The sequence below is a fragment of the Melanotaenia boesemani genome, chromosome 4 (genome assembly GCF_017639745.1).
Source record: "Melanotaenia boesemani isolate fMelBoe1 chromosome 4, fMelBoe1.pri, whole genome shotgun sequence".
Taxonomy (NCBI): Eukaryota; Metazoa; Chordata; class Actinopteri; order Atheriniformes; family Melanotaeniidae; genus Melanotaenia; species Melanotaenia boesemani.
Window position 1 is genome coordinate 29,372,814 of NC_055685.1, and position 21,800 is coordinate 29,394,613.

The following is a 21,800-nucleotide window of genomic DNA, read 5'->3' on the forward strand; positions in this document are numbered from 1 at the left end:
TTGTTTCCTCCACTAGAGGGAGCTACTGGGCCTTAACATCTCCCTTTTTGACAGACATCCCCACAGCAACCAGTCTTCAGCTAGAAAAGCGTCATGAAAGTCTGAGGTAATGTTTAAACGTTATGAAACTCAACTTAATGCAACCACAGTGCAGACGTGTAGTCCCTCTCTAATTACAGAGTACAAGGTATTTATCTTATGATACAACATACATCTGTGTGCATGAACATGTAATTTCACACATTTTAATCATTAGGTGGAATAAAAAAGCTCTCAAACCTGAGAGGGGAATTTACAACTTTACAACAACTTTGAAGCACAAATAAATATCTGTTTATTAGATGAAACAAAAGGGTTTAATTGAGGAGAGAATAACGAAGTGGAGCAGGTTTACCTCACATGTTCTGTGGATTCATCCATGTGAAGTTCACCTCCCTGCAGGACACATCATAAGCTGACAGGTTTTAACTGGGATGTTTTAATTAATACACAGAAATGTGAACACCAAGAAGAGAACAGTTCATTCACTTGTCTTTATGTGTTTTATATTTTGCTTTGTTTGATTATTTTTTTCTTTTCTTTTTTCTCCTTTTTTCTTTCCAGATTTTCTTTGGATTGTTGTGTGAAGGAGGAATGTGACCAGTAGAAAAGAGAAGAGAGAAAAAAAAACTGCTTAAATGAATCTGAAGTGAGGGATTGATGAAGCTGATCTTCCTGGTGTCTCAGATGTTTCAGTGAAGTCCTGCTTTATATGAATCATATCAACACTTTATTCTGGGTTTTTCTTTATCTGTTTGTTTCACTAAATCACACAGGTTGTTTTTTTTTCTATAAATGAAGAAGGCACTGTTGATTATTTCTTTTTCTTTCTTTTATTACCAAGAGATTTAGTTTATTCATCTTATAACAAAAAGCAGAAGTATGACCCAGACTAACGCTTATAAGTTAAACTGTTGTATGATGATGGTGTTAAATGTCCCAACCCAGTTTTCTCAGTAAATTGTTCCTCAAAATGTTTCACACATCAGATTCAAGCTGCAGCTGCAGGACTTCACTTAGTTGTTTGTCATAGAAACATTAAGATGTGGACTTTAAAAATCCTTCTGTTCCTCTGCGGTAAGTTTGAATGTTCCGATCTTATTTTATCTCTAAAAATTCTAATAATAATAATAAATTAAACTATTTATATTCAAAAGCTGTTTCATAAAATATTTTGACACTCAAACTTAAAGATTATACGAACTAAATGACATTTTTTCTCTTTCCAGCTTCTCTGAGTTGTGTGAGCAGTGCAGCAGGTGTGATCCATGTGTTTGGATATGAGGGCAGAGATGTTAAGATTTCCTGTGGCTATGGTGACGGTTATGAGGATTATAAGAAGTATCTGTGTAAGGACGACTGTAGTAAAAGTGATATTCTGATTACGACAACACAAAGAAATAAAACCAAATACTTCATCTATGAAGACAGAAAGACAAGAATCTACACCGTGACCATCTCTGATCTGAGTGCTGTGGATGCTGGAAAATACTGGTGTGCTGTGAGCAGGACTATAATAGACATCTACACTGAAGTAAAACTGGAAATAAGACAAGGTATGTAAATAAAGTTTGTGTTTCCATAATTTAAATCAAACATTTTCATCAAGAAAACTATTTTTTTTTTAGAAGCCAAAACGCTGAAAATAAAACTGCAGTAGATTCTTCTTCTCTTTTTTTTTGATTTTTACATTAAAAATAGTTAAATAAAAAACTGCTGATGTTTCTGAGTTTAGTTGTGCAAGATGGATGTTTATTAAATCCTGAAAATGTGGTTTAATGGTCAATACAGTACCAACAAATGTTTTCATCAAAAGGTAAAATCAAATTTAATACTATAATACTATGAATAATATTTCTCTTTTTATAAAACTTGATGACAGACATCTGCTGTGATGACGTGAATAAAATCCAAAGTCATGAGGAAGCCTCAGTGTCCATCAGCTGTCCGTATGAGTCTCAGGATAAGAACAACCTGAAGTACCTCTGCAGAGGAAAGCAGCCCTCCACGTGTCTGCAGCAGGCAGTAATCACCTCAAACAGCACCCAGAACAGACGGTTCAGACTCACCGATGACAAGATGTCAAGATTCACAGTGAACATTGCCAGTCTGACTCTAGAAGATTCTGGGTTGTACCTTTGTGGTGTCCATAGAAACACAGGACTGGATGTTTTTACTGTTGTTGAGCTAAAGGTCAAAGGTGAGAGGTCATGATTATGTTTTGTTGTAGATTAGCAAAATGAACACAAAGTTTTTGAATTAAAACTTCTACACAGAAAGGGTTCATTGTTTCTCTCAATACTTAAAGAAAATTCTACAAATAAATCATTTTGATCAAACATCTGTTTTGTCCAACAGAATGGTGCTGTGTGAAGTCAAAGAACATGAGCGGCATTGTGGGACGTGCAGTAACTCTGCAGTGTCCTTATCCACCACAACACCAGAACAACAGGAAGTTCCTCTGCAAAGGAGAAAAACACAACAGCTGCACAGATATGATGAACCAAAGCAGGTTCACACTGCACAATGACGTGAACAGAGCTTTCTTGGTCACAATCAAGGACCTGGAAGCAGGTGATGCTGGGACGTACTGGTGTGGATCAGATGCACAGTGGAGTGTTGGAAACTACACCAAGATTTATCTGTCAGTAGGTAGGCAGAATATGAAAATAAAGTAAAAATAAGAAAAAAAAGTTATTTTTTAAGGACGTTGGGTGTTCTAGGAATGCTTTTTTCTCTGACAGACAGTCCACAGCTGACCACCATCAGCACCAGTACTGAAGGGGTTACACCACCATCACCATCTGTACTCGGTAAAATAATTTTGCTCGTGTGTGTGTATTTGCATTACTCTGTTTACATTACCTTATGGAAGAACGAACATTAAGTCCTGAATGTTAAACTAGAACACAGATTAAGGCTGCGTCAAAGGCCTTTCGTCTCAGTAAGTTATAACAACGTGATCTTAAAATACTGTTTAGTATTTATAGATTTTGACTCATACCATCATTGTTTGGCTGAGTAATTACATCAGGTGGTTGCTGATGTCTCAGCCCCATCTAGCAATACACTGGCTCAGTGTTTTTTGTTCAGTCTTTTCAATTTGAACCTGAGCACACAAACAAGAAATCACTGAAATACACTTAAATCAGGACAATCAAATGGACGAGGAGGAGAGAGTATATCTCCAAAATATCTGCTGTTTGTTCAGCAGCTGCTTGCTGCAATCAGCTCTGCTTTCTTTTTGCAGCTGTTCATATCACAATAGTGTAAGAGTTCTTCTAAATACCAGCAAAAAAGGATTTCCACTTTCAAAAGAGGAGAGTACACAGAGCAGGGTTTACAATTTCATTGACAATAAAATTGATTCTCTTCTTTGAAAAAAAATATAAGACAATTAAAAAAATAATACTAAAAGACAAAATACTAAAATGGTTAAGAGGCAAGCATCCAGAAAATGTCCCAGCATGCTCCTAATATTTCTCAATGGAGACAATTCAGTTCGACCAGCCAGCCTGGGTTTGTGGTCACCACCCTGTTGGCTGGATATCCTCGACATGCCACTGTTTGGGGAGGGGAAGTGTAACTCAATTGGTGCAATTTTCTAGGAGGAGGAAAGAGGTTGCACGCCTATGGCTTCCACAAGCTCTTCCACTTTCCTTTACTTAGCTGGTAAAAAGCGTTGCAGTAGTCTCCTGAAGGCCTGGCCAATCCTGCAGCTTCTCCAGTTCTCTGCCTGCAGTCCCTGCAGCTTCCTCTGACTCCTTCAGTCCCGCCTATACTGCAGCTTTGTCTCTGTTCTGTCCTCCTTCACTTCTGCTCCACTTGGTCTGCTGCTTGCCTTCCCCCTACACATCCTCCCTCAGTCCTTAAGAAAGGCTCCTTATTACTCATTGTCCAATCCAGAGCCAGGGTACAATAAAAAAGGGGTACAGTTGCCATCCTGTGCCACACTTAGATCAGTCCCTGGAGATCAGGCAGGTTGTTTGGTGTCACTTCTTATGCGTCACACTTGAAATACAAAAACACATGCTAGCATTATGCATGCATGTGTGTGTTTCTGGAAGTGTGCTGTGTGTATTTACTGTGTTCTGGTTTTTCTTCTTTTCAGATGGGATTTTATTTTACTTTCTACCTGCAGTTCTGACTCTGCTTTTCATCGTAACATTTGCCCTTGTAATGGTTTTTAAAAACAACATGAAAAGGTCACAAGGTAAATTTTTAGAGAAATTGCGTCCACACAGACACATCAACACAAGAGAAATCACTTAAGTTTGTTTTATTGTTTCAGTCGGTGGAGTCGGTATGAACACTGCTGATTCAGGGGCAGAAATGAGGGTCAATGATGTAAGTAAACAAGGCTGCAGGTACAAAACATATTTAGATGTCTACATTGTTATTTATTGTGTGTTTTATTGTATTTATATTTTATTTTTATTTTTATTTTAGGTTTATGAAATGCATGAAGTAGCAGACATGAGCTCTGTCCATCCACTGAGCAACTTGAATGATGATGCCATCTACCTCAACTTCATCACAGCTGCACAGATCTATGATAATTAGACCTGAAGACAGTTTGAATCAAACACTGTCTCATACATCTCCTTTTCTTCTAAGAATATGTGGAAGTGTCAGGCAGGTGTGGATAGTTGGAACTTAAATTTAAACATGTATAAACAAACAGTATTATTGAAACAGCAGTAACTTCTGCATTTATTATAAGACACACTGTGGGCCTCATTTTATGTTGATGTTGAAGAGACTTCAAATTGTGTATTTATTCAGGAATATAATCTACATACACATTTAAGATATTTGCATATTTACCACAGTGAGATGGTGTATGACACTGACTCAAAATAAAACCCATATCTTTTTTTCATGTTATTTTATATATGTACATTTACACAGGTTTGCTTATCTGAATGACTGACAGCATAATGTAGACCTTAAGTGAAGGCCATTTTAAGTTTAGAAATCATTCGTGCTTTATTTCAATCAATTTAAATCACTTCTGATTTGGTGGGAGTGTAAATGACCTTCAGTAATGACCGAGTTTAACAAGTTTTCTAATCTTTAATAGTCTTATACACTGTCAAAAAGGAAGTTGTTTTATTTTAAGAAATGATGGCTAAGCTAAGCTTTGGTTGTGTCTTATATTACTGTCAGAATTTCCTTATGTGTTAAGAGCAATTATATGATTAGATGTTTTTTTTATTATTTATTTCTATAGCTTTTACGGTATGTTCGCACTGTTTATGACTCACTGCGAAGATTTTCTTCAATAAAATTGTGCAAACATCAGTGCGGGCGACTATCATTCAGCCAGGGATGCTATAGAGCTTATAAGCTATATAAGAGCTTACCTCACCGGTTCCACCAGCTCCTGATTGAAAGAAATAAAGGCTGCATGGATTTGTTCTGATGGTCTAAGAAAGTTACTTCTACTCTCAAAATGGAAACATCTGAAAATCAACCTGATGAAAATGACTGTCAGACAGGCGACGATGAGGAGTTTTGCAGATCTGCACTTCAAAAGAAACTCACTGAAAAAATGGCTGAATTCCAGAGAATGCCAGAGCCATCTGTATTTAAGGGGGATCCAATCCAGCTTATTGAGTAGAAAGCATAGTTCATATCACTTATAGACAAGAAAAACATTTCATCAGCAGACAAGCTATATTATCTGAAGAGATATGTAGGAGGCCCAGCATGCAAGATACTTGATGGAATATTTTACAGAAATGATGATGAAGCCTACAGGGATGCATGGAACCGGCTTAACCACAGATATGGTTAGCCGTTTGTTATACAAAGGACATTCAGAGAGAAATTTTCTTCCTGGCCAAAAGTCCAGTCTAAAGATGCAGAGGGATTCAGGTCTTTTGCTGATTTTTTGCATTCATGTCAAGAAGCCATGCTTCATGTTAAAGGGCTTGAAATCCTGACTGACTGTGAGGAAAACCAGAAACCAGTTCAGAAACTACCAGACTGGGCTGCATCACGATGGAACCGCCAAGTCACTCAGGTAATGAAAGACAAACATGACTTTCCAAACTTCAGAGAGTTTGTTGACTTCATGCTTTTAGAGACAGAAATTGCATGTAACCCCATAACCTCTCTCCATGCACTACATTCTGATTACACTGCAGAAAAACATCATTTTAAGGAGAAGAAAACTTAGTCTAACGTTCTTCACACACAAACTGTAATGGAAAATTTTATACACATAACCCTTATAGTTTGTATTCTACACTTTGTATTGTTAAAAACCCTTGGCTTGTGGTTCACTGAGGGAGGAGAATGACTGTGTACCCAGATAAGGATTTAGTGAGCTCCCCTTCCCTCTTTTCTTTTCTTCCTTGTACCAGGCTGTGAGGGGTTTACTACAATGACCTTCGACCTCGATGTTATCAGCTCATGCTCTGGCTCTATATTAACCAAGCCCATGTGTGTGTGTCCTCAGACTCGTGCAGCCAAAACTTATTTGACTGTGTGATTCTCATTGCTGATCAGATCTTAATTAAATACTTTGTTTGATTCTCACTTAGTGTGTGACCTTTGATAATAAAAATTCCACTACAAAACAATTGCAGAAAAAAAAAAAAAGGTGCAGTTAAAAGGAGGCTTAAAACCACCATGCATGTTCTGTAATGGTAATAAACATCAATTGCACAGTTGTTCTCAATTCAAAGAAAGGCTCTTGATGAAAGGAGAAAAAATGTGAAAGAACATAAACAGTGTTTTGGATGTGCGAAGCCAGGCCACAGCGTCAAACGCTGTCATCACAGGCACTCCTGTGACACCTGTAAAGGAAGAAATCCAACCTGCCATGACGACAACTTTGTCAAGGTCAAACCGGTCTCAAGCTAAAGCATAACAGATGAGACTGCTACCACACTGTCACTCACCTTGGAGAATGAGAAATCATCAGACATCACCTCCATTATTGTTCCAGTGTGGGTGTCTTCTGGAAGAAATCCAGGTATGGAAAAGCTTTGCTTGACACCCAAAGTGACACAGTTTTTATCGATCAGGAAGTCAGTCATAGCTTGTAAGTAAAGGCTCATCCAGTAAGACTGACGTTAACTACCATGATTGGAAAGGATACATTAACTGACAGTGAATGAGTCTCAGGTCTCAGGGTGAGAGGCAACAACTCCATCAGATTCACTGAGCTCCCTCCCTGCTATACCAAGAATAGCAAACCAGTAAACTGTACACACACTACCTGTAAAACGGCACAACGCTGGAATCATCTTACAGCAATAGCAGAGGAGATTCCACCACTGTTGGAGGATGAAGTTGGTTTATTAATGGGATACAGCTGCTCAAGGACACTTGTACCATGGCAAGAACCTGTTGTATTAACATGACAACATATTTAAGATAAAAGCAAAATGTAAAAACTGTACAGTTTGTACTTTTACTGTTGGAAAGAAAGAGTAAATGTCTTCTGTTACTGTGAGGCTTTGGTACAAAGCTGCTTTATCTTTGCAGCTGCTGATCTGCTGCTTTGAGGGAGCTGCATCTTCTGGATTTTCACACATCTAAAGAAACAAGACGAATCAATGAGCACATTTTACATATTTATGTTACAGCAGCTTATAGAGAAATTTTACCTCAGTTTCTGAGTTTATCAAACCAAATCTTTTATATTTTCTGACTGTGATGAAATCTTGCTTGCTTGCTTACTTGCTAGTGTTTTACATGGGTTATCAGAGGATTCCTCCAGGTAGCATATTAGAAGAATCAGACTGGATAGTGTTACCAAACTTGTAGGGTGTAAACATGATAATAAAGGAAATTAATAAAGGAATAATAATAAATAATAAACAATAATAAACAAACAGATACACTTTACGTTTCCCCTGGACACATCATCTGTGATGTAATCCGGGATCACGGGGGGTTTCGGGTTTTTCAACAGTTAGACCCTAGTGTCCACCACAACACCAGAACAACAAGGAAGGAAGTTCCTCTGCAAAGGAGTCAAAACACAACAGCTGCACAGATATGACGAGTCAAAGCAGGTTCACACTGCACAATGTTTCCTCCAGCTCTTACCTGGTGACAATCAAGGACCTGGAAGCATGTGATGCTGGGACGTACTGGTGTGGATCAGATGCACAGTGGAGTGTTGGAAACTACACCAAGATTCATCTGTCAGTAGGTAAGATCAACAGAAGTGTCCATTAGAAATGGTAAGGCAAATTCATTTGTCTAGCACATTTCATATACAAGACAATTCAAAGTGCTTTACATAAAACATCGGTGCAGAAAGCAATACAAGTGTATTAAAAAAAAAACAAAGATTAAAAAAAATAAAAAAAATAAAAACAGAGCAAAAGCTAAATTAAAATAGATAAAATGCAAGAACTAAAGTTACAATGTGGGGAAAGATAGTATTAAAACATCAAGTTTAAAGATTCCAGCTTAAAAGAACCAGATGCAGATCTGGACGCTCAATAAAAACTAGTGAAATGCAGCAGAGAACAGGTGGGTCTTTAACTTGGATTTAAATAAACTGAGTGTTTCAGCTGATCTGAGGCTTTCAGGCCGTTTGTTCCAGACACAGAAGCTGAATGCAGCTTCTCCATGTCTGGTTCAGACTCTGGGAACTAATAAGAAACTAGATCCAGATGACCTGAGGGTTCTGGTAGGTTTATATTGGGTCAAGAGGTCACTGATGTATTTTTGTCCTAAACCATTCAGAGCTTTATAGACCAGCAGCAGAACTTTAAAATCTATTCTCTGATGAACCGGCAGCAAGTGTAAAGACCTCAGAGCTGGACTGATGTGGTCCACTTTCTTGGTCTTAGTGAGGGCTCGAGCAGCAGAGTTCTGAATAAGCTGCAGGTGTCTAATTTATTTTTTTAGGTAGAACCTGTAAAAACACTGTTACAATAATCAAGCCGACTAAAGATGAAAGCATGGACTATTTTTCCAGCTCCTGCTGAGACATCAAATCTTTTACCCTTGACATATTCTTTATGTGATAGGCTGATTTTATTATTCCTTTAATGTGTTTCTTAAAGTTAAGACCTGAGTCCATCAATACACCCAGATTTCTGAGTAAAGAATCAAATAACCAAAATGTCCGCAGTTTTTAATATTAATCTCAAGGGCAAAGAAATGAAAAACACCTAGACTGAATGGAGGTTTCAGGCTTTCCGCTGGATAGTTAAGTTAATACAATCTAACAGTTAACTTTATTTTTGTTACGGCCACTGCCGATTGCTGGCAGCTGCAGCTCATTTTGACTCTGATTGTTGATCTTAGAGCACTGCCTGGTTTGGCTGGAGCCGGCACACCTCCGTGTCCGCTCCTCTGATTGGCCATGTCTGGACCTATCAGGCTGCAGTTTGTTAAGAGCTGAGGCTAAAAAGGCTGCAGCCAAGGCCAGTCGGGAGGGGAAGCTAGAATGGCGCAGGGCGGTTCCCCTCACCTTGTGCACTGTGTTTGTGTTGTAGGAGCGAGGCTGATTAGCGCAGGTGGCCTCGTCTCCGAGTATGGCAGATAATTGGTGGCATGGTTTACTGGGTGTCCGCTGTGCTATTTTGGTGGTCTGTTTGGTGTTGGTCTGTTCGAGTGTGCAGCAGGACATGTCCTGGCTGTTTGTGTGTTCCCAGTGGGGGACGGTAGAACAGACCGTTTAGTTTAGACTTATGGAACTGCTGCTCTTTTGTTTGGTTTGGTTTTCACACCGAGTTCTGTATATTCATTTGGTTTCACTCGGTGGGTTTTATATAGGGTTTTGTTAATTCCTTTGTGTATTTATTTCAGCAGTTTCACTAACCCCAACACATATTTTTCCTTTGTTCCAGGTTTTATTCTATGTTCCATGTTTGTGTAAATAAAATGTTGCAGTGGACTCTTAAGTACATAATTCACCGTGCAGTAATATAGACTGGTGTTTCACGTTATAGCAAGTTGTTCACTGTTGCCCGGTAACCCCAAGACTGTATCTGGGGTTTCCTGTTGTCTGTCTCCACGGGCGCCTCCATATTGTTTTTCCTAAAAAAATGTTCTTCTGTTTGGAATAAAACGACACGAGTTGTGTAGTTAAAGTGAGAAATTGTCTCTTCGCTTCCTTTCTACAATTTCCACAATGTGCTGTATTCACCTTTTAAATCTTCGTCCCAACGTAACTTTGTTGCACCTAGTCACACCCCAGATTTGGGTCGTAACAATTTTGGCGTTATGTTAGAAACGGGGCAGGGTAGTCCAGCAACTACTTTATCCCCCGGTTTAAGTAAGACCATTTACTACTTGCTAACCGGCAGAAACGTTTCATTTGTTAGTCTACAACAGAAAAGCTCAGTTGCAACAGTTTTCAGTTGTTACTCTTCACAGAAGTCATAGGCGATCGTGCACTCCTTTCAGACTATTTTCCGAGAGCTGTCCCTCAGCTGTCCATCATTTATTTCAGCTGCTTTGTCAGTGGGGGTGGGGGTAGTTGTCCTCCTTCTAGTCAGACAGAATAGACCAAAGTAATACCAGTTTGTCGTCGTGATTTAGTCACTAGAACCGCAGGTATTCTAACGCAAGAATATCTCTCAGATAATAATTATTTTAAATCAAGACTTCGCCCACCTCCCTTGAGAAATCAGCTGAAATACATGTTATTAAACACAGAGTAATGTTACAGCACGGGATCTTCCTCTTGCAGCGCCTACAGGTCCACTGCCCCTGCTTTGACTCTCTCTACCGCTCCCTCTTCTTTTTTCTCTCTCTCTTCCTCTCCCTCTTTCTATGCCTTCATCAGATGATCTCTGAGTCTGCAAGTCACGAAAAAAGATTTCACACGATTCATTTCACCTCATCACCTGACGGGACACTCGGAACTTCTGCCAGATGTTGACATTTTCACATTTCTGACTCTCCGCGGCTTCCGTAGTTGTAGTAACGCACTTGCCGTGGGGTTTCAATAGAGCACTACTCGGCTGCTTGCATTATATTAGCGCACCACTAGATGGGAGTAGTTCTTACACACTGGGGCGTTAAAGTCAAGCTACTTTATGATGAAGTGTGCATGTGTGTATGCACACAGGATTAGTGATTGTAGAGTCTCCACTAACAGAGAAAACATACAGTGTGAGTTTTACTTCTGCTGATAATTTCCCACATTATAAGCAAAGGTTTTAGTTACGACTGCTGGGTTAGAGTTACTTTTTGGGTACATATTTAAGGAAGTAAATATTAATGAAGCTGGGATTAAAAGTACGGAAGCAGTCAGTCTGCAGCAGAGGAAGACAACAAATTACTTTTTCTTAGGTCAAGTCAACTTTATTTATGAGAACATTTAAAATAACAGGTGTTTACCAAAGTAATGTACACTTTGTGTAATGTACACAAACTTAAGCACAATACCAAATAACAAAACTGAGGAGCCTGAATTATGTATTTGATATTTTGAAATGATTATTTCCATTTTATTGATATTATGTATCCTGATATATTTCAGATCTGACACAAAGTAAATGCATAAAGAGTTTGTCTGACATTGCATTTTTGCTTTACCTAGAGGTGGAAATGGTTTAGTGTAGTTTACTTTAATAAGATTTAATCATTAAAATTTAAATGAGTTATTAAAGTAATTAAAGGTTTAATCTGAATGAGTAACTTAACCCATTAGTTTTCTATGTACCTGGTGTGCTGCTGCTGCTGATGCTGACATTTGTTCTGGTCATAGTTTATAAGCGCAAATGTAACAGAGACAGAGGTAGGCTGTGGTTTTTGCAAATATATGAACTCTTGTAAACACAAGCAGAAACATGCACATGTTCTTTTCTTACACTCTGTTTTTCCAGGAAACAAAAACTGTGTACTCAGTGATGGATTTAGAAGAAATCAAGAGTTTTGTTCAGACATGGAGGTTTGTGTATTTGATGATATATATTAATGAGCTAAAAGCTTAGCATGAGTGTGGTTTAATATGAAAACTTATATGAAAGCCAGAGAGATCACTAAAACTGAAAAGAAGTTGAAACCTAAAAATATTTTCAGGAAATGTTATTGCAGCGCGTCTATTGAGGCTGAGTCTGATATAAATGATGAGTTTCTTCCTCATAGAAGAATGTGTTTAATTCTGAGTCAATGTATGCCCTAGGTTTGTCTAAAGAATTTAGGAAACCAGTGTTTTTATACTACCACACATCTTTTGAAGATAGTCTCTTAGCTGACACTTCTCTTGCACCCCTAACTGGCACCGACTTCCTTTATTCACTCATTTAGATCTGAAACACTTCCTGTTTATGCCACTTTTTAAATTTTTTTTTCTAATATAAGTTGAATGTTATTTCTCTCTTTTCAATTGCTATAATAAAAATATCTGCTAAAACTTTCCTTGTTGAGAAGATACTGTTGTTTATTTTAATTTAATTCAAGATGCTGCGTCATTTTGGCTGCAGTCTAGTTTGCTAAAGCAGTCTGATCTAAAAAGTCAGATAAATCATCAAAACCAGAGAATCACTTTATTTAACTAAATGATCAATTAATAAACCAAATTTCAGCCCAGTCTGAACTGTTGAGTCATATGGCTTGCTCCAAAACAAATACCTTGATGCACATATTAGCTCAGTTGTCAAATCCAGCATTTTTTCAGTTCAGACAACTGACCAAGCTAAACCATTTTTTTTTTAACTCTGCATCGCTTTGAGATTTTAATCTAGCTTTGTTATTACGATGATAGACCGCTGCAATGCTTCATCAGACCTCACTTAGTTCTGAATGTTGCTGCTTGACTTTTGCATGTAATTATTTAAATTCTGTTAATGGTAAATGGTCTGTAATTATGTAGAGCTTTTACCCAAAGCGCTTTACAATAAACACCAAATTCATCCATTCACACACTGATGGCGGAAGCTACCATGCAAGACGCTAACCACAACCCATCAGGAGCAATTTGGGGTTCGGTGTCTTGCTCAGCGACACCTCGACATGAGCTGGACAGGCCCAGGATCAAATCGGCAACCCTCAGGCTACAAGATGACCACTCTACCCTCTGAGCCACGCCGCCCCGGTCCCTTCATTGACTTCTAGTTTAGTTTAGGATTGAACATAAAATTCTATTATTTCTTTTGAAACATCTTCATGACACCTTCCCATCAGTCTCGGCCTTGTTTGCTCCTGCTGTAGCCTTCCTCACTCTCTCTCTCTCTCTAAGGTTGGCAGATCAGTTATTAGTTGTTTCTAAGACAAAAAGGAAGTTGAGAGCTAACCGTGGTATTGGTATTTTTTATTCCTTTCAAATAAAAATGACATAAACAGAACAACAGAATAGTTAAAAGTAACAACCATTATTAAGTCAGGATGAACTAATAACTTATTTTTACTTCATTATTTTAACATCTTAAGGTCTACTGTTTGGTAGAGCAAATGTTTGAGTTAATATATTGAATTTTATCAAATATTTGTTGAAACAAAGCTGTCTGAGCCATCTCTACCACTTAGTTTGGGTATGTAATGCCAAAAGTAAGTATCTGTTATTATTATTATTATTTATTCCAACTGCTTTAAAAGATTTATTTCTTTTCAATTTGCAATACTGATAAGACAGAAAAGGTAGCACACTGTATAATAAAGTACAGACATATTTCAGAGGGAAGCTAGATGATTGGTCTAGAGGATGAATCTCAAGCTGTTTGGTTTCACTTCCTTACATGCCTATTTTGGAGTTCAAGTTGTTGCAGGTTCTATAAAAACGTTGTAACATAGTCTAACATCGTTTTGACAAACAGCCTCTTAATATAACCAAAAGAGATGATCTCTGACACAATTCTTTTGAAAGCTGATGTCACATTGTTGTGTGGAGGAAAGTCAGCTAAAAGGGTCATTTGAAGCATTTGATTCTAGAAATATTCTTTGACATTTAAGAACTCTAAATGCTTTAAACAGTGGATGCTTACATGGCACAAAATAAACCCCATTTTAAAAAGGAACTGGGTAATTTCAACATGTCTTTAAGAAATCACACAAAGGGCACCATCATAATCCACAATTTTATTTTTCCATCAGTGACATCAGTGACCCCCTGCTTGGTAAGCTTATTAGGATTAGGCCAAAAAAGGGGATATTTCTGATGTGGATAGAGGAATCTTTTCTTTTTAATGTTTTTTTTCCCACAGTGGTCTTTATTATTATTTATTTTTTTAATAAAGTTGCAGGGCATATGTTGTGCATATCTACAAATTGTGTCAAATGAACACCAGTTTCCAGCAATACTTTTTATTTAATGTCTCTCTCTCCACAACTGCTGTGAGTTGTGTGAGTAATGCAGTCAAGGTGATCTGCATCTCTGGATATAAAGGCAGAAATGTGACGGTGTCCTGCCCCTATGATTGAGGGTTATGAGTCTTATGACAGGACACATGTTTCGATCATGACTACCGAAGCAAAGACTGATAACAAGGAGAAACAGTGACCATCTCTGATCTACGTATAGATGCTGGGAAATATTAGTGTGGAATGTGCAAGACTGGATTTGACATCTTCACTGAAGTACTGCTACAGGTAGAGCAAGGTGAGAAACAAAATATTTGCCAAAAGAATAATTAAAAATGCTTTTTGTTGCCCCTGCTTGTTTCAAATCAATGAGCTAAAATTTTCAGGACATTTTCAAATTTCTCACTAATAACATTTGATATGTTTTCTGTTTTACTGTCAATAAAATATTGATTTTTAAGATTTGTATTGTTCTTATTTCCACATTTAATAAGACAGCATCCAAAATTCTTTAAAATTTATTTTGACTTAAGAAAGGGAAAATAATAAATTTAATCAATTGTAATTGATTTGTTTTGTTTTTTTGTTTGTTTTTGTATATATCAGTTTCTTTCAATATCTTTGTTTTTATTTTATTTATATATATATATATATATATATATATATATATATATATATATATATATATATATATATATATATATTTTATTTAATTGCTGGAATTCATTGGCATACTCTGGTATCAGACAAAAAACTTACTGGAAAAATGTAACAATACCTATTGTTAATGTAAAAATAAATGTAAAAATCTTTCAACCCTTTTGTATTGTTTATATTTACTATCAATTTTTTATTTGTTTTCTTCTTTTGAATCACTGATGAAACAAAAAGTAGGAGCACACCATATGTCAGCGGCAAAGCATTAAGTCATCTCAAGTTGTTTGGTTTCACATCCCCAGAGTTCAAGTTGTTCCACTTTTCATAAAAACATTGTGACATTGTCTAACATTATTCTGTCAAACCCTCAAAATGTAATCTATTTATCCATGAGCTTTGACACAATTTAAATTATATATATTTGTATATGTATATATTTATGTATGTATACTCTATATATGCAGGCAAAAGAAAGCATATCCAGGAACATGGCTGGTAAAAAAAAAAAAAAAAACACGTCTTCATCACTACTAACTCTTGTAGAGTTAGTCGACTAAAAATTGTAATCTGAAACATTTGATTAAATAAATATTTGTATGAAAAATCTAATAATCCAGATTTGTCAGAAATCCTTACAGTGAATCTAATGAGCTGATTGTTTAAATTTTACAGGTCAGTGATAGTGTGAGGAGATCAAAAATTAAATACCTGCCACAATGTAAAATATCATTATGTTTTGTTTTTTGTTTTTTCTAAAAATGCGCAACAACGTTTTGGTACTCGCTGATCTTTCATGTCTTTTGTTTCAGTTTCTCTGAGTATTGCATAAGAGGGAGCTCGCTGGAATATTCAATCCTGGAACAAATATAAATCATGTTTCTCCTTGCAGAATGAGGGACTCCAAAAAGTTTGGAAATTCCTGTGTAACCCTTCAATTCTAGAGAAAAATTTGAAGATGTGGCCAAGACAAGTTAGTGTTGGACACTTTTGGTTTATTTCTGTCATTTTTGCAATGGATCAAAAAGAAGAAGAAGAAGAAAAAAGGAAAGTCAGGTTTGCTAAAGAGAATTGTATTTACAGCCACTCTGCCAGAGAGGAAGTATGACTATTAATCACACTGGTATATGTTTATGATAGGGGGGTTGACTACTGCAATTAAAACAAAAGTCTCTAAATAATACCATATGGGTATTCAAAGTACCTAACCTGACATGACCCTGACTTAGGACTTTTTGTAATCCAAAGTACAATGTGAGCCGAAACAAGATGGCTGGACTCCCACATTCTGTATGTTTGCTGCTGAACACGGTTCCTTTGTATGAGAAGGTGGTGCGGGGTAAGGTTCACCTGTCAGAAGCTTCATTTTTTGTAATTACCTTTTAACAAAATTCCCATCATGCTCTGCCACCCAGACCTTTGTTTACATGCTACTCCCAAATGAAGCTACTGTTTATCCAGGGCCCAATACACAATGGACCCTCACAAAGCCTGGAATGAAAAGTTTGTCTTGTGGGGGATTTTTTTAATATATTTGTCATAATTAATTTCGCCCTGGCTAAATTAAGGGGTTGAGAGATTGAATTTTGCTTGAACAATAATGGATGTTCTCTGAGGCCCCATAAAAAATAAATAAATAAATAAATGTATAAAAAAAATAAAAAGAGGTGCAAAATGGTTCTTAACACCTGCTACTCAAAGATTTAACTAGTGATGTTTGATGCCACAGGCTTTCTTTCTCATCCTATTCTAAGTAAAATTCAGGCGGGTATTGTTGATACTTGTACAAAAACTTAGTGTATTTAGAAAATTACTGTCAAAACAGCTCACACTGTACTATGCAGGATGCTGTATGACTCTATGCGCTGCAAGGCTCTCCTCTTGTAGTCAGGGCAGCTCCCGCCCCACACAGTGATGCAGCTGGAAAGGATGCTCTCACTGGTTCCTCTGTAGAATGTGGTCATGATGGGGGGAAGGGCTCTTGCCTTCTTGAGTTTGCGCGAGAAGTAGAGGCACCGCTGGGCTTTCATCGCCAGTGATGCTATGTTGGTAGTCCAAGAGAGGTCTTCACTGATGTGCACCCCCAGGAACTTGGTGCTGCTCACTCTCTCCACAGCAGCACCATCGATGGTCAGTGGTGGGTGTTGTCTCGGAAAGTTGACAATAATCTCCTTGGTCTTGCTGACGTTCAGCAGGAGGTTGTTTTCTCTGCACTACATGGTCAGAAGATCGACCTCTTTCCTCTACTGAGTCTTGTCACCCTTTGTGATGAGACCCACCAGAGTCATCTCGTCTGCAAACTTCACTAGGTGATTTGTGCTGTAGGTTGTTTTGCAGTCATGTGCCAGCAGGGTGAAGAGCAGGGGACTAAGCACACAGCCTTGGGGATCCCCAGTGCTCAGTGTGATGCATCTTGAGGTGTTGTTGCAGACAAGTACTGATTGTAGTCTCTGACTGAGGAAGTCCAGCAGCCAGATGCAGAGGGAGGTGTTGAGGCCCAGTTTGTCCAGTTTGCAAATGAGTTGTTGTGGTATTATGGCGCTGAATGCTGAACTGAAGTCTATGAACAGCATTCTCACATATGAGTCTTTCTTGTCCAGATGGGTGAGGGCTGGGAGGAGGGCAGAGCAGATTGCATGCGAACTGGAAGGGGTCCTGGGTGGGGGTGGATTTGATGTGTGCCATGACCAGCTATTCAAAGCACTTCATGATAATGGGCATCAGCGCCACAGGGCGGTAGTCACTGAAGGAGGATGGGGATGATTTTTTCAGCACAGGTATGATGGTGGCGGCTTTGAAACATGATGGAACAACAGCTTGCCTCTGAGAAGTGTTAAAGATGTCTGTGAAGACCTCCATAAGCTTCTCTGCACAGTCCATCAGCACACAGCCAGGGATGTTGTCTGGACCTGCTGCCTATCGGGTGTTGATGGCAGAGTGTCCTCTTCAAGCTGGTGGCAGACAGGCAGAGAGTCTGGTCATGCAGAGGGGGTGGGATTTTCTGTGGGTGTGTGTTGTTTTGTGCTTCAAAGCGTGCAAAGAAGCTGTTCAGGTTGTTGAGCAGAGAGATGTTGCTCTTGCCGCTCTGTGGCGCAGGCTTGTAGTCCATGATGGCCTGGATGCCCTGCCATGAGCTCTGTGAGTTTCTGCTGTCTTTGAAGTGGGAGGCTATCGTGTATTTGTACTCCTGTTTTGCTTTTTTGCTTTGCTGGTGCCCCGGGACAGGTTGGGTCTCGCTGTTCTCAGGCCAGACTCATCCTGAGACCAGTGCAGTCATATATGGTCCATTTTATTGTCCAATGGTCTTACATTTACCAGAAGGATAGATGGTATGGCTGGGCAAGTTGGATTAGCCGCTAGCCTAGCCCGGATACCTCCACGCTTACCCCTCTTCTGCTTCCTCGCACACTACTTCCTTTTTTGGGGAAGAGTAGCAGGCAAGTCTGGTATGATTGCAAGCTTACGGGGTAATCTGAGCTCCCTTGGCGTCTCTGTTATTTTGTAGTCCAAAACGTTGTAAATCTTGCTTTTGTAGATGTCCGACATAGCTTGTCGATTGTGTATTTCAACATAGAGATGCAAGAAAAACTTTCCGACACTTTCTTTGATGAACAAAACACCACACGGTCGGGGACATGTCGGGGAAACAGGACTGATGATCTGACAACAGGACAACTGAAATCAAGGGATAGAAATACACAGAGGTGAACTAACAAGGAACAAGTGAAGCAAATTTAGCAAATTAAACCAGATGTACAAACAAACAGAAAACACAAAGCAAAACATAAAACACAAGGGAAAGAACTAATAAAGTAAAACAGGAAACCAGACAGGACTATGACAAACTACTCAACCAAACACCCATAGATCATGACACCCCCATGTTCTCACCATGAACCCACTGAACATTTCCTCTTAACATTTCACACAGTAGCATGTAAAACAACCTCTGCTAACTGTTAACCCTCTGATGCATGAACCAATAATAAAGTGTAATTTGTTTCACTTGCAATATTTTACTTCTACAGACATTATTTTGTCTAATTTTTTTTAGCTATTCTATAAAAATATTTATGAAACACTATATTATATTTATATAATAGGAATATTATATAAAAACACAGCTGTATTACTTTGTTATTCTATTTATCACAAAGACATACTTGGTAATAACTTTACATATAGATATTTATAGATATAAAATACCCCATTCCCAAGTGAGAAGTAGTGTATGTACCAATGATGCTCAAATGAAATGTGGGCGTAACTGTGAAAATCAACACAGACTTCCTGAAAAAGTTATCATTTCTATGGAACAAAGCAAAGATGTGGAGCTTTCAGAACTTCTTTTTCATCCTCTGCAGTAAGTTGTTTATTTCAATTAAATGATAATTATATGTGTCTGAAGAGCGGGAAGAATAAAACATGAAAGAATGGCAGATTACCACATCCTGTTTCTGAGCTTGTCCATTCGCTTTTTTCTTTTTTCTTATCTCTCTTCACAGCTTCTCTGAGTTGTGTGAGCAGTGCAGCTGGTATGATCCATGTGTTTGGATATGAGGGCAGAGATGTTAAGATTTCCTGTGGATATGATCACGGTTATGAGGATTATGAGAAGTATCTGTGTAAGGACGACTGCAGTAACAGTGATATTCTGATTACGACAATACAAACAAATAAAACCAAATACTTCATCTATGAAGACAGAAAGACAAGAATCTACACCGTGACCATCTCTGATCTGAGTGCTGTGGATGCTGGAAAATACTGGTGTGCTGTGAGCAGGCCTGGTATTATAAAAGACATCTACACTGGAGTAAAACTGGAAATAAGACAAGGTATGTAAATAAAGTTTCTGCAAATGAGGTTCTATTTTGTTGTCAAGTACAATGAATTAAAAAGGCTAAAGTACAGAACTAATAAATTGAGAAGTTAGTGTTTACAATGACTGATAGAGGTGTTAGTTGAATGAATTCAATAAAAGTGCAGTACCAGTCAAAGGTTTGGACACTTTCTCATTAAATCTAATGAGAAAGTGCTTTCAAACTTTTGACTGGGTGTTTATGTAATTTCAAAGATCTCACACAGGTAATGTAGAAGCTTAAAACAATGACAACTTAATTCATGGGAAGATATAATAGTAAAAATAGAGAAAACACAGTGAATGAGGTTTGTTTTAATGCTCATTTAAGTGGAGAAGAATTCATACAAAGATATGAAGGGATCTCCTGATATCAGGCAGAATTAAGTTTGACTGTTTTCATGGACTGAACCGACTCTAAGGCCCAGAACCACACAAAGGAAGTGACTTTCTAATAATATAACTGCAATGAAATAAATGAGATAAAGAACAGCAAAATGTTAAAAAAGGACAGAAAATAACACCGTAACCATGTCATTTACGAAATTATTGGGTAAAAGCTGTATGTTCTGATATGGTTTGTTTTCTTTAACAAACATCTGCTGTGATGAAGTGAATAAAATCCAAAGTCATGAGGAAGCCTCAGTGTCCATCAGCTGTCCGTATGAGTCTCAGGATAAGAACAACCTGAAGTACCTCTGCAGAGGAAAGCAGCCCTCCACATGTCTGCAACAGGCAGTAATCACCTCAAACAACACCCAGAACAGACGGTTCAGACTCACTGATGACAAGACGTCAAGATTCACAGTGAACATTGCCAGTCTGACTCTAGAAGATTCTGGGTTGTACCTTTGTGGTGTCCATAGAAACACAGGGCTGGGTGTTTTTACTGTTGTTGAGCTGGAAGTTGAAAGTAAGACACACAGATACACCACATGAATTTATTTTACAATTTTCAATGCAACACATTGTAAGAGAAAAAAATCTGATGGCTGAAGAGTCCTGAGAACTAACAAAGTTTTTATATAAGACAAGACAAAAGTAGGATCATTAAACACCTTAATGTACAGTCATTCTGTGGCTAAAACTTAACTTGGCATGTTTAAGTTTAACAAATGAATTTGTTCTGTTTATCCAACAGAATGGTGCTGTGTGAAGTCAAAGAACATGAGGGGCATTGTGGGACGTGCAGTAACTCTGCAGTGTCCTTATCCACCACAACACCAGAACAACAGGAAGTTCCTCTGCAAAGGAGACAAATACAACAGCTGCACAGATATGACGAGTCAAAGCAGGTTCATACTGTACAATGTTTCCTCCAGCTCTTACTTGGTCACAATCAAGGACCTGGATGCAGGTGATGCTGGGACGTACTGGTGTGGAGCAGATGCTCAGTGGAGTGTTGGAAACTACACCAAGATTCATCTGTCAGTAGGTAAGATTAATACTGATGTCACTGAGAATAACGAGGTATCAAATAGCTAAAATGTATGTACGGTGTTAACCTTTAAGCACGTCGAGACAAAAAAATTAATAAATTTAAACTTCATCACCAATATATGGGGGCGGCATGGCTCAATGGGTAGAGTGGTCGTCCTGTAACCTAAGGGTTGTCAGTTCGATCCCGGCCAGGAGAGCTCATGTCGAGGTGTCCCTGAGCAAGACACCGAAGCCCTACTTGCTCCTGATGGGTCGTGGTTAGGTTTCAGTCAGGCAAAAAATAGGGCCATGTCATTATTTTTTCATCTTTAAGGCCTTTACTGGCTAGCCACGCAGTGCAGTACTTCAATGCATGTGATGGAGCGTTGACCTGCATGACGATCTTGGACCTCTTGAAAGTACAGACTTTTTCTGGTTCCACTGCTTGAAGAAAGTGTCTTCTAAAAACTGCCAGTAGGTTTGGGAGTTAATTTTGAGTCCATCTTCAACCCGAAAAGGTCCAATGAGCTCATCTTTAATGATACCAGCCCATACCAGTACCCCACCTCCACCTTGCTGGCATGTGAGTTGAAACAGAGCT

The 21,800-nt window shown here is 38.3% G+C and overlaps 1 protein-coding gene across 3 annotated transcripts in view; it reads left to right on the forward strand.

Annotated features, from left to right (window-relative positions):
• The window catches only part of LOC121637657 (polymeric immunoglobulin receptor-like), a 93,109-nt gene that overhangs the window by 41,228 nt on the left and 30,081 nt on the right, over nucleotides 1–21,800 (forward strand). The window contains exons 4-8 of one of the 3 annotated variants that reach the window (XM_041981850.1): nucleotides 2,398–2,691; nucleotides 2,784–2,852; nucleotides 4,151–4,252; nucleotides 4,331–4,386; nucleotides 4,489–5,300. The exons of 1 other annotated variant lie outside the window; for it this stretch is intronic. In XM_041981850.1, coding sequence (XP_041837784.1) covers nucleotides 2,398–2,691; nucleotides 2,784–2,852; nucleotides 4,151–4,252; nucleotides 4,331–4,386; nucleotides 4,489–4,602 — 635 coding nt within the window. In that variant the 3' untranslated portion in view covers nucleotides 4,603–5,300. Of the gene's footprint in view, nucleotides 1–2,397; nucleotides 2,692–2,783; nucleotides 2,853–4,150; nucleotides 4,253–4,330; nucleotides 4,387–4,488; nucleotides 5,301–21,800 lie in introns of those variants that run through there. One more of the 3 variants, XM_041981845.1, reaches the window with a different exon arrangement.